General features: G+C 45.7%; 1 protein-coding gene across 1 annotated transcript; it reads left to right on the forward strand.

Annotated features, from left to right (window-relative positions):
• Positions 1–781: 781 nt before the first annotated feature.
• Positions 782–1,726, forward strand: LOC100517905 (olfactory receptor 52B4-like). The gene has a single exon (XM_003129584.2). The coding sequence runs from the start codon at positions 782–784 to the stop codon at positions 1,724–1,726; it is 945 nt and encodes a 314-aa protein (XP_003129632.2).
• Positions 1,727–14,047: the final 12,321 nt, after the last annotated feature.

Genomic DNA, 14,047 nt, shown 5'->3' on the forward strand with positions numbered 1-14,047 from the left:
TTGCTGTGTTGATTGGTGCTGTAGAGCACAGGGTTCAGATATACATATTTTCTTTTTCATATTCGTTTCCTTTATGACTTATTACACGCTACTGAATATAATTCCCCATACTCTGCAGTAGGATCTAGTTGTTTATCTATTCTACATATGCAATAGTTTGCATAAAGAGTAAGCCTTTTAACTGCCCCTCTTGGCTGCCATTTGTCCTCAAACCACTGTCTGAATAACTGCTATAAAATACTAAATGTTCATTTTTAAAGTTGTTCAGTAGCCTTCAGGATGAAATTCGTATGTTTTATCTTGGATTCCACAGCCACTGCTGAAGTCTAACTTACTTTCTACTCTAATGTCACATGATCTGGTTGCAAAGCTTATAATTGCCTGAATGATATATGCTCACTCGGGAGTTCCCCTTGTGGCTCAGTGGGTTAAGGTCTGACGTTGTCTCTGTGGGATGTTGGTTTGATCCCCAGCCTCGCTCAGTGGGTTGAGGATCCGGCGTTGCCTTCAGCTGTGGTGTGGGACACAGATACGGTGCTGATTTGGCACCGCTGTGGCGGTGGCCTGTGCCACAGCTGCCTTTTACTTAGAGCATCACTCTTGAGGGCAGAGAACATATCCTATTCACTCTTGGCGATGTCTTAAAATGTCCATGTTCAAAGAAGATGGAAGGGTGGACCATGTCCACATATCCTGGTGCCTTTGCCAAGAATATTACAGGACAATCTGTGTTTTCATCTCTGTCAGTGAATGAGAAGTGCTGTCTGGTCCTCTCCCTGGCATGACTGCCTTAAACCACACTGGGGTCAGCCACACTGTCTTCTACTTGCTGGGCATCCCCGGCCTTGAGGACCAGCACCTGTGGATTTCCATCCCCTTCTTCATTTCCTACGTCACCGCCCTGCTTGGGAACAGCCTGCTCATCTTCATCATCCTCACGAGGCGCAGCCTGCATGAACCCATGTTCCTGTTCCTGTGCATGCTGGCCGGGGCCGACCTGGTCCTGTCCACCTGCACAGTCCCTCAGGCCCTGGCCATCTTCTGGTTCCGTGCTGGGGAGATCTCCCTGGATCGCTGCATCACACAGCTCTTCTTCATCCATTCCACCTTCATCTCCGAGTCAGGCCTCTTGCTGGTGATGGCGTTTGACCGCTACGTTGCCATATGCTACCCTCTGAGATACACCACTATTCTGACACACACGCTGATTGGGAAGATCGGTGTTACCATCGTTCTGAGAAGTTATTGTGCCATTTTCCCCATCATATTTCTTTTGAAAAGGCTGACGTTCTGCCGAAGTAATGTCCTTCCACATACCGGTTGTGAACACATTGGCTTGGCCAAATATGCGTGTAATGACATTCGAGTGAACATCTGGTATGGCCTCTTTGTCATAGTGTCAACACTGCTCTTAGACATCCTGTTAATTTTTGTGTCCTACATGCTGATTCTCCGTGCTGTCTTCCACATGCCTTCCCAAGATGCTCGTCACAAAGCTCTCAACACGTGTGGCTCCCATGTTTCTGTCATCATCCTCTTTTATGGGCCTGGATTCTTCACCACCCTGACTCAGAGGTTTGGACGCCACATCCCAGCTCATATCCACATCTTGATGGCCAATGTCTGCGTGCTGGCTCCCCCGATGCTGAATCCCATCATTTATGGGATCAGGACTAAGGCAATTCGAGAGCAGGTAGCTCACCTGTTGTTCCCAAAGCAGAAATAACTTTGCCGGAGGCACAGAGCTTTGAGTATCTCGCTGTCTGTGCTATGGAAGATAGATGTGTTGGGGGGAGACACAAGTGGGAAACTGAGTCCTAGGAAACAGCTCAGTGAGTTCGGATTCCTGAGGAAGGGCCCATTGGGAGGTTCTAAGATTTCTATCTTCTGCCGTCAAGGCAACAGAGAGAGGTGTCTTGTTCTCCTGAGCATGAGCTATATTCTCTACAGAGCCTGTGAATTTCCAGAGTCATGAATCATTTATGTGACATTCTTGACTTGGTGATAGGTGAAACGGGTACAGGGTGCTGGTTTTGCATTTGTTCAGTGACTTCTCCCTGAGTTTCTCATCCTTTGTGACGTCCTGTGATATTTTAGACAATCAGATAAAAGGGTACAATGTTTCAGTCATGCAGGAGGACTGAGTCCTGGATAACACTGTAGGTATGGTGAAGAATACTGTGTTGTACACTTGAACTTTGTCAGGAGATTTGGTCCTAGGTTTTGCAACACACCTCCATACATACACAGGTTGGAGGTATGAAAGGGTGATGGAGCTGTTACTTCATGTGATTTGGGTTTATCATTTCCCCGTGTATGTACTGCTATGGACCCAAACATCATGGTATACTCCTTATAAGTGTACCATTTCTACTTGTCAAATAGACTTCAGAGAAGCAGAACAAGAAGAATTCACCTCACATACAACCTCTCAAATGGTTAATCATTTGGTATGTGCGATTCCATATTTTTCTGTCTGTATCTCTTCATTTCTGTGAAGAAGATAAATGTAGATGGGCACATATGACACTGTGTATTTAGAAAAGGGGGGTGATATTGAAATCATAGTGTTTTAGTGTGTGGCATCCACTCAGTTGTCCATGGCTTCCATCAGCTGCCTGGGAGAGGGCTCTTCCGTGTGGGTCCGTGTTAATCCCTGCAATGGCTTGTAGAACACGGGTTGTGATCACTGGAGAGGAGGTTTTTCTTCTTGGCCAAGCATCATCCCCAGGTATGACCTTGACTCTCGGGCAGGGGAAATCCATGATGCTCTAGGGAGCTGCCCTATTGTAGCATCTCCTGAATGGAACAACCACCACATGCCTTTTTCCTGGTTCCTTTTTCAGCAGCATGTGATAGTGTTAGAATGGAGTCTGTGCTAGACATAGGGGATGTGACCAGAAACCTTTGCATGAACCCAAAGCAACACCATTCCGTTTGAAAGGACTGATAGACTTGTGCCCGGGAAAGACATTGCATAGAGATGGGGTCCAAGCTCCCCCAGGAGAGCCTCCTTGCATGGAACAGAAATGCAGGACAAGCAGAGAAACGGACATGAGCTCAGGCTGAGGTCTCCATCCTGAGTAATAGCGAGGACAATCTTGCTTTAAGAAGTTGTCCCACTTGTGAATTTTCCCTTCAGCAACCCTGGGTCTTTGAATCTGTATTCAGGCTGAATGATGCTCAGAAATCCCAAACGTCATCCCATTTCTTGCCCCTGCTCCTTGCTAGAAACATGCCAAGCCACCACCACCACCACCACCACCACCGCAGGCTACTGAATGAGATACTTGTGTCAATGGATTCAAGTCATGTATGTAAAAACATTCTCAGGGTTAAAACATGGTTAGATAACTGTTTCTCAGTAAACACCCTGAAATCCAACAAAACTGAAGTTTTGGGAAAAAAAGGAGGGCGTCAAGAAACATTGGTTGATGCCCTTTATGGAAATTACCAGAACTAAGCTAAGGTCTGGTGATGAAGAAATGCATCCACAGTCTCCTCTCTGAGGAAGTCCATCCAGTGGAGGAGACGAAACTAAGCAATTGAAACGCATTGTGCCAAGTGATGCAGAAAAGGCTGTGGGACAGTGTGAAACAGAGGACCATCCCTCTGCCCATCTGGCATGTAGAGACCTTGTCCTACAGGAGGGGGTTGCCGAGCCAGACGTTGAGCAGCAGCAAGAGCCTGCTGGGTGAATGGCTTGGAAAAAGCAGGAAGCCCATCTGAAAAGTGGCAGCAGCGTGCCCGCAATGGTCCTTCAGAGACAGGCGGGGGGAACCAGGCAAGGCGTTGGAATTGAAGGAGCCCAGGCCGTGCCACCCCCGAATAGGCCACTTTGGAATATTGATGATTTAGAGTAGAAGGAGCCCGGAAAGCAGCAGTTGCAAGGGAGCTCTCCGACCTGATGCTTCCTACCTCACAAATGGGTCCTAGAGTTTCCCCTGAGAAAGGTGGCCTTGCTGTACCAGAAAGAGAGCATCCCAATCTCCAGAGACTGGGAAGTGATGCTGAAATGGGTTGGTACCAGCAAGGTGACGAAAGGGTATCTCCATTCGTTCCTCCCTCTCTCCACGATGTGTCTTCCAGTCACTCCCCCACAGTTTACTGTGCCAGCCCCAACCTTGTCTCGTCATTTCTTCGCAAATTTATCATTTCTTTGTCTAAAGCACACAGAAGCATTTTTGCCCCTGAACACTTAGTCAGGGCTTCATTCTCTTGTGAAGGTCTTTGGGTGCATGTAAAGAGTGAATAGATCTTATTGAGTTTCCGTCCACTTGCTCTGCCTCATGTTGGTTAAATTCATAGGCTCAGCCAGAGCCCCTACGAATATAGAGGAGGATTTTTCCTCTCCTACGAATTCCACTTTAGCAATGAGGAAGCTAACTGATGTTCCCAGGTGGCTGTTTGAGGGTGTGAAGCAACAGAAAGGCATGATCTGATTTTGGATGAGAAAGTAAATTGATGTTGATAGCAGATGTTGACTATTAGGATTTTGGTAGGTGGACTCGGACTCCGATTCAATCCATTGAAGTATTGGATACTGGCAGTGTCAGCAGTGTTTATTCCATTAAAGGCAGTCAGTTGATCAGTTCCCAGTGGCATGCTTCCTAGTAGGATAAGAGACACCCAGATAAATGAGTTTTATTACACAGTCCCAAATATTTGTTAAAAAGAGCACGTGTGCTATTTCAACTCGTCAGGCTTCCAAAATCTTGCTTTTAACTCATCATTCAACAAATGTTTACTGGACGAGTCTTAAGGCCTGGCCATTGTGCTAGGCACTAGGTAACACTGCAAGCTAAAGCACCTGCAGTACCCACCCTCGAGATGTTTTAGTCTAATGAGGGGAAGCTAAGAACCAGCTTTTCATACACATGTATTCCCTTTCATGCTGCTTTAGGGTTTCAACGGAAAAGTTGCTTGGGTTTGGGAGGCAGCATGGGGTTCTTTGATGGAAGTGAGTTTCAGCTGTGATCCGATAGCTGAGGAGACCATTGAGAATGTGTGTGTGGATAAGGTGGAGACAGAGAACTCTGAAGGGAGCGAACTCAGCCCATGCAGAGACACTGAGGCTATATAACTCCTGGTACCTTCAAAGAACGCAGCGATCCCTAATGTGCCTTTCTGACAGGTAGGATTAGAACTCTTTCCATTTTTCTTCAAACGAGGGGAGCCCTGGCCGTTTGTAAGCAAGAGCCCTTCCTGATGATTTGTGTGTTTTGGAAGCGGTCTTGCTTTCTCTGTCTGCTCTGAGACCTCTGGTGGCCGAGGCAGAGCAGCAACAGAGGTTTGAGGGCCTGTCAGGCAGGTGAAGTTTCAGAGTGGAAGGCCTTTCCTTTGAGAGATCTAATCTGGAAGCACCTCAATGTGACCTGGAGTCTGAACTGTCCTGGTGTTGGCTTTGTTTTGTGCAACTTCTCTGGCTTTAGTGTTGCAAGCATGATTGTCAGTGTAGCTGCTTTGGCATCCTCTGGAAGCCTGTTGGGAATGTGCCATCTTGGATCCCCTTTGGTTTAATGAATCAGACATTGCCTGTCAGGAAGATTCTCAGGTTGTGTGAATACAGGTGAATTGAGTGACGCTCCTTAAGGTGATAGATTCTCGACTTTTGTTGCATGTTAAGTCCACCTGCTTAAATATTGAAGACCCCTTGCTATCTAGTTCCCACCATCGGAGACCTACACATAATTTTTCCCTGACTCGCATGAGTTTTACCAGCTCTCCAGCCAGTTATAATGTACCATGATGTACCTAAGAGTAAGGATGGGTCTTGATATTTTCAGAAATGTCTGCCTTCCATAAGGCAGTTGTTCTCAAGCTTTCATGGGCATCTGAATCACCTGGGGGGATTTCGATAACACAGATGTGGGCTCCAGCCCCCCGTGTGTCTGACTCAGTAGATCTGGGTTCCCTAGTTTCCTTTTTCTCAAGTTACTACTCAATGCTGGTCTGGGGACTGTGCTTGGAGAAGCCGTGTTTCAGAGTATATAATGATATCAGACAGTTTGCAATTAACAATCAGCTCCCATAAGAGAAGCATGAGAAATAGTCTGTTGTTTCAGAGATTTTGTCCCTGTACAACTATTATGTCCTATGTTTCTTTATCCATTTTTATTTTTGGAATTCCCTGTGTAATTTCTAAGCCTATATAACATTCACTTAACTATCGTACATGTGAAAATTAAAATAATTTCAGTGTGTTCCCTTTGTGTATGCAAATGCTCAGAAATAGCTGTCTTTGAAGTGATTAAAAAGTAGGTGGGAGTTTGCATCAAATCCTCAATCTTCTTGACAAGTGATTTTAAGCGCATGTGACAAAAAAATTATGCAGGAGGTTGCAAATATGAAAAGCATTTAGGAAGTTCTTTTTGTGGCTCAGAGGTCGTGAACCCAGCTGGTAATGATGAGGACACAGGTTGGATCCCTGGCCTTGCTCAGTGGGTGAAGGATCTGGTGTTGCATTGAGCTGTGGCATAGGTGGCAGAGGTGGCAAGGAGCCGGCATTGCTATTGCAAGGTGTAGGCAGGCAGCTGCAGCTGTGATTTGAGCCCTAGCCTGGGAACCTCCATATGCCCTATTGGGTCCCTGAGAAGACATGAAAAGAAAAAAAGGAAAGAGACAAAAGAAACGAGTTTATTGGGGGTCCTAAGTGCAATTCCGGAGGCACCATTTTGGGTAGCTTCCAACAGTTGTTCCAGGGAAGAAGAGGAGTCTGGAACTCATATAGACAAGAAGCCATGAGTTTACAAGTTGCCTGGATAAAATGGTGATGGCCCCTGATGGGGGTCAGAAACTATTTGTCCTTAAGGCCTCACAAGATATTTTAAGGTGGGTCCTGGTCAGTAGATGGGCTGATAGGAGTTATTTCTAGAGTAAGGGTCCAATAAACCTTTTGAGTGTTTGGCAGATATGGTGGATGACTCCATCAGGTCCAAAGGCCAGGTTACATCCAGTCTGAGAGAAGTTTAAGTCACACTCCCTCAGTGGCATCCTGGTTCCATTTCGGAATATCCTCTTCCGAATCTTCCTGAGAAGATTCGGGTTTGCTTCCAAATGTGAACTGCCTAAGATGCTGTGGTGATGGAAGTCTACCATCCAATCAGCAGGGACGTACTCAGCATGTGATGTTTGCAGTGGTGAACAGGTTTAGGAGTTCTGGTGTAAAACATGCACAGTCTTCCTGTCAATGACACAGTTACTTTTGGAGAATGTCCGACTGTGTATTAGGGGCGACGTACTTGTACCTGAGTGTGTTACTGCGTTGGATGTAGGTTCAACCGTTTCAAGAGATTTTGAGGCAAATTCATGAAGAGTTCACTGCAGTGCAGTGACATTTTTACGGTTTGCCCAGGTGACCTGCTCCTTGCACTAACTGTGAAAATGTGTTCCGTCTCCGCCCACACTCACCAATGAAAGCGGGGAGCCAACTCCAGGTTTCACCAAGTCCCAGTGGGTAGCAGAGTGTGGTTGAGAGTTAGTGGTTTTGTGGATCTGGTCACTTGCAGTGTGCTCACGATTGTCTTTCGTTCCCTAATGAGACGGAACCAATGGAGACTCAGCTATTTCCCCTGAAGGATTTTGAAGCACCAGGTGTCCGTTCACAAGGTCTAAGCCTGTATCGATTGCTCCATCAAAATGGACATGCAGCATAGAACGTGATTCCAATATGATATTGTAATCATGGACTGTGGGACAGAGCTGGCCTTGAAGACAATGTAAAGGAGGCAGGGTCTGCTCGGCTCCCTCCCGGATGGCTGTCAGTCAAGGAGGAAATGGCGAGGCAGCCCTGGTGATGGACGGTGTGGACCAGCATCAGATGGGGTGTTTTCCAGAGACCGCTTTGGATGCAGGAGAATCATCTGAGGGATTCAGGGAGGACCCTGTGGATATCTTCCTATGACTCACCATGGCAACCCTTTGAGTGCATCAGCTGTCGGTGACAAAATGCACCAAACCAAAAGGGTTCTGTGTTCCATGGAATTAGCCTTAGGCTTGCCTGCACTTTTTTAATGTTTTTGATATCAAACATCTTTTCCACACACCTGTCCTCAGGTCATGGAGGAGGCGAGTGACAAGCCTGTCAGCTGGTCTTCTTTGTCTAGGAGCAATACAAGCATCTGTGCCCTCCCCACAACAGGTGACCAGGTTCAGTCTCACAGGAGACTCCAAGATGCTCCCGACGGGCGGGGCTGGGGGAGGGGTGATAGCCGGTCCTTGCAGAGGAGAGGTTTGAGGATTTAATCACGGCATTGGTCACACTGAGCGAGGCCATTGATCAAACCCACAACCTCGTGGTTCTTATTCAGATTTGTTACCCACTGAGCCATGACGGGAATGCTGACTTTTTTTAAAAATTTGTTTTTGTTTGTTGTTTCTTAACTGAGATAGGATCATATGGAATGCCCGAACTTACAGATGTGTTTAGTTTCAGATTGCATGTCTTTGTCTCATGGCAACTTCAGTGGAAAGGCAGCATATATAATGGGCTCCATTATGATGATAAGCTAGGAATGAAATGTTGGACTAATGGGCCCAGCAAATGAAATACCATGAAACAAATGAAACTGTCTTACTTAGAGAAAACATGTCATCTGTCAACAAATAACAAATGCTGGAGAGGGTGTGGTGAAAAAGGGCCCCTCCTGCACTGTTGGTGGGAATGTAAAGTGGTACAACCAGCATGGAAAGCAGAATGGTGGTACCTCAGGAAAGTAAGTCTAGAGCTAGCATAGGAACCATGAGGTTGCAGTTTCGGTCCCTGGCCTTGCTCAGTGGGTTAAAGATCTGGTGTTGCCATGAGTTGCGGTATAGGTTGCAGAAGTGGCTTGGATCCTGCGTTGCTGTGGCTCTGGCATAGGCCAGCGGCTACAACTCCGATTCAACCCTTAGGCTGGGAACCTTCATATGCCGTGGGAGCAGCCCAAGAAATGGCGAAAAGACCAAAAAAAAGACAAAAAAAAAGGAAGACAAAGAAATGCGATTTGCAGCAAAATGGCTGGATCTAGAGACTCATACTAAGTGAGGTAATTCAGAAAGAAGACAAATACCGTATGATGTCCCTTATGTGTGGACTCTAAAATATGGAACAGATGATCCTATCAAAATATCAGAAACAGACAAAAAAGAAACAGAAACAGATCATGTACAAGAAGAGCAGACTTTGGGGTTCCCAAGTGGGAGAGTGGATGGACTGTGATGGATGGGCCTTTGCGGTTTTTTTCTGGGATGTGGACTGTGATATTTGCAATGGATGGGCAATGGGATCCTACTGTAGAGCCCAGGGAAATGTGTGTGATTGGGTCACGTTGCTGTACAGCAGACCTTGGGGAGACATTGTAAATGAACTCTGATTTCATAGTAAAAATAAAAATTAAAAAAACTCAAAGGAAAGAAAAAGTGTCTCCTCATTGCTGGTGGGAGATGGCTATTGCAAACTTAGCCCATTGGTTGTTTACTGTTGAAGCCACATGAGCTACTTGGAGGAAAACATTCCTTCCCAGGGATCATTTTCTTCTTCACAGCTTCCTAGGGGGATGGTGGATGTGACTGTTGAGGTTGAAGCACATGGGACAAGGACATCTGGAAAGCCGCTGACCAAGGAATGACAATCATGCCTGCTTACATCAATCTGTGCTGTTGGCAGGGTGGTGGCAAAGGTTGTGTGGACATGAGACCTGGAGAGGAGACCGAACTCCTTTGCCACACCCCTCCCCGAACATTGCTGCTGCCGCCACCAGGTTTTTCCTACCACCAGCCCTTTCTCAGCAGAATGGCTCCTCACAGTAGGGGCTGGTGCCATCTTGAGGTCAGCCCATCTACTTCAGATGCCTCACTGAATTTCTCTGGCTTTACCGACTTTGCCTCGTGCGTTCCTCCCTCGACAGAACGAACATATATGACGGAATAGGTTCATTGTTTTGCATCTTGTGGTCCTCTGAGAGTGGATCCTCCCTCCTGGAAAGTGAAACCTTCTTGGTTCTGATCAACAGAGGCACCAGAGCCTGTGTGACTCACAGGAGCAAATCAAGCAGAGGTGGTTGGCCTGGTGGTCTTGGTTTAGGTGCTGTTGCCCCAAGTAGATGTCAGCTTTCTTTGTGGCCTGTAGGCAGGATGGAGCCGAGGTGCACCTGGAGGCTCCCAGCTGGTGGGGTCGTTCCAGAGGAGAGGAGCTGTCCTGGGAGTGAGGTGGTGGCTCTGGGCAGCTGGTGTGGAGGTGTGTGGAGTGAGACCTGCTCAAAGGCTGTTTCTTGCTCTCTGTACACTCCCTGCTGTTTGCCTGCTTCACTCACCTCTCCCATGCGAGACCTGACCACCTGCTTGCCCTCAGCTTCAGCTAATGGCTCTTCTAGCTTTAGAGCCAACCCTCCGCTGTTCTTGCAGGTGGGGCTGTGAGGGGCGTGCCCCTCTCCTGGTTTTGTCTGGTAAGCAGTGAGCCAACCTGATGTCAATTTCCTCTCCAACTGGTAATCCCCCCCTCCCGTGGAGGGAGGCCTGGGATCGAATTCTGCTCCTAGTCTTCTGATGTGGTGGGGTTTCTTCCCAGGACCGTGCTTCAGCCATGGAAGCCCCCAGGATCCAGGAAGCCATTGACGTCTCTGTCACTGGCTGTGGGCTCTTTCTTCGGTCTTGAACCTGGGAATCAGGGCTTGGAGGCCTTTGTGGCATAGCCCACCAGGGTCAGATCCTATAGAGCTCTCGGAGTTGAAATGGCAGGACTTGCTGAAGTGGATTGAGAGGGAAGAATTTCGGATGGCTGTCAGTTTCCTGTCTTTATCGGAGGTGTCCAGGACCACATATCTGTGGGTAGCAGTGCTGGTGGTAGCGTGGTTTTCTTTTCTTTTGTGGTAGTAGTTTGAATGCCTTTTAAGATATCCTCTCAGCTAATGGTGGGTAGTTTGCATTAGTTTTGGGAGTGAGGGGTTGATCCATTGAGATGATGGTTTCAAATTTATGGCAACACTAAATCTAAATTGGTGTTTAGGGTGTATCAAGCACCTTTTTGCAGTGAGAAATGATTGGTCTGGTTTGTAATTTTAACCAGAAAATCAATGGAGGTCATTTAGGAGATGTTGTTAGCTGAGCTGTGTCTGTGTGGGTAAGGACAAGGGATTGACACGGAGAGTCGTGAAATGCTGTATGTGGGTGTTACCTTGGGGTCATTAGAGGGATGAGTTACAAAATATAATGTGTGCGGAAAAATTCCTAGGGAATGGGACTGGGTTAAATAAAATGTGGGACATGGTTTGTCTAAGAGTCCTTCGAGTTCACAATGGACACAAGATTGGAAATTTAGAGCTTCAAGCTTGCTGGATTTCCTGATTTGGATTTAGATCTAGTGGAATTGTTGTAGAAGTTGATGACTGTGGTGGAGTCAGACCCCCACTGTTGAGGAAGTGGTTGAAACACGGAACTGTGTGTGTGTCATGTGGGTAAATCTTGTGGTTACCAGAGTGGGTTAGAGCGAGCACTGTCGCTGAGTCGAAGGAAAGCTGAGGGGCAGTGCCAGCCCTTGTTTCTCCAGATGCCTTGGCAGCCCCTGGGGCTTTCTTGCATGGAATATCTGGGGCAGATTGGAGGTGAAGGTGAGCATTCTGTGATGGTTTTTGTGGAGGTGTGGATGTTACCCGCATTGTTCCCCTGGGATGGTGAACTGCCACTACATTCCACAGGTGCTTCAGAGTTTTCCTTGTGGAGAGTCCCATCTCTGGATGGGAATTGCTGATCTTCATAACTGGCTGGCCCTTTTCCCCTATGTTATGATGCTCCTCATTCTTCCAATGTCTGTCCAGTGTGGTATCTGCTGAAATGAATATGACTGTGGTATCTGCTGAAATGAATATGGCTGCTAAATTTTTGTAGGACTCAGAGTGCTGCAATAAAAAAGAAAAAAACAACCCATGGGGTGGGTAAGATGAATCTATATCAGGTGTTAGGTAAATAGAGTGGGAGAATAATTTTCAGATTGTATCCACACCACCAGTGGTTGCTAAGTGGAGGGAAATGACATTTGGAAGCTGTAATGGTAATTTTTTTTTATCAGACTTTGAGCATCTGGAAATGAAGATTTAAATATACTATTGGAAATGTAGTATTTTGTTTTGTTTTGTTTTTTGAGTGACAGTCATGGTTCCCATTAAGACATAGAGGCAAGTGGAATGTTGACAGTGTTGCTGAAGATGAAACAATAGTGCTTGGACACAAGTTGCTAAATATCATGAATACAAATATAACCCCCAAGGTGAGGTTTGCCCACTGTGGACCTGGAACTGGGCACCTGCACAGCACAATGCATATGTCTGACACATCTGTATTTCTTTTTTTTATTACTCAAATGAATTTATCACATCTGTAGTTACATAATGATCATCACAATCCAATTTCACAGGATTTCCGTCCCACAGCCCAAGTTCATCCCCACACCCCCCAAACTGTCTCCTCCAGAGACCATAAGTTTTTCAATGTCTGTGAGTCAGTATCTGTTCTGCAAAGAAGTTCAGCATGTCCTTTTTTCAGATTCCATGTCAGTGAAAGCATTTGATGTTGTTGTCTCATTTTATGACTGACTTCACTTAGCATGACAATTTATAGGTCCATCCATATTGCTAAAAATGCCGGTATTTTGTTCATTTTAATGGCTGATTCATATTCCATTGTGTATGTGTAGCACTTCTTCTTTAGCCTCTCTTCTGTCAATGGACATTTAGGTTGTTTCCATGTCTTGGCTATTGTAAATAGTGCTGCAGTGAACATCGGAGTACATGTGTCTTTGCGAGTCGTGGTTTTCTCTGGATAGATGTGCAGGAGTGGGATTGCTGGATCAAATGGTAGTTCTATGTTTAGTTTTCTGAGGAATCTCCATACTGCTTTCCACAGTGGTTGCACCAATTTACAATCCGACCAACAGCGTACTAGGGTTCCTTTTTCTCCACACCCTCTGCAGCACTTCTTGTTTGTAGACTTTTGGATGATGGCCATTCTGGCTGGTGTAAGGTGGTACCTCATAGTGTTTTTGATTTGTGTTTCTCTAATAATGAGTGGTGTTGAACATCTTTTCATGTGTCTTTTGGCCATCTGTATGTCTTCTTTGGAGAACTGTCTGTTTAGATCTTCTGCCCATTTTTTGATGGGGCTGTTTTTTGTTTTGTTTTGTTTTGGTATTGAGCTGTAGAAATTCATAAATAAATTTTGGAGATTAATCCCTTGTTAGTTGATTCACTTGCAAAGATTATCTCTCATTCTAGTGGGTTGTCTTTTGTTTTGTTTAGGGTTTCCTTTGCTGTGCAGAAACTTTTAAGTTTAATTAGGTCCCATTTGTTTATTTTTGATTTTACTGTCATCACTCTAAGAGGTGGATCTGAGAAGATGTTTCTCTCATTTATGTCAGAGAGTGTTTGGCCTATGTTTTCCTTTAAGAGTTTTATAGTATCTGGTCTTATATCTAGGTCCTTAATCCATTTTGAGTTTATTTTTGTGTATGGTGTTAGGGAGTGTTCTAATTTCCTTCTTTTCCATGTGGCTGTGCAGTTTTCCCAGCACCACTTATTGAAGGGGCTGTCTTTTCTCCATTGTCTATTCTTGCCTCCTTTGTCATAGATGAGTTGACTGTAGGTGTGTGGGTTGAATTCTGGGCTTTCTATCCTGTTCCACTGATCTATATGTCTGTCTTTGTGCCAGTACCATATGGTTTTGATGAGTGTCACTTTGTAGTATAGTCTGAAGCCAGGGAGCCTGATTCCTCCAGCTGCATTTTTCTTCTTGAGGATGTCTTTGGCAATTCTGGGTCTTTTGTGCTTCCAAACAAGCTTTAGCATATTGTGTTTGAGTTCTGTGAAACATGTCCTTGGTAATTTGATAGGGATTGCATTGAATCTGTAGATTGCCTTGGGTAGTATAGTCATTTTGATGACAGTGATTCTTCCAATCCAAGAGCATGGTATATCTTTCCATCTATTTGTGTCCTCTTTGATTTCTTTCATCAGTGTCTTAGAGTTTTCAGAGTGCAGGTCTTTAGTCTCTTTAGGTAGGTTTACTCCTAGGTTTTTTA

Source organism: Sus scrofa, unplaced genomic scaffold (assembly GCF_000003025.6).
Source record: "Sus scrofa isolate TJ Tabasco breed Duroc unplaced genomic scaffold, Sscrofa11.1 Contig888, whole genome shotgun sequence".
NCBI classification, from domain to species: Eukaryota; Metazoa; Chordata; class Mammalia; order Artiodactyla; family Suidae; genus Sus; species Sus scrofa.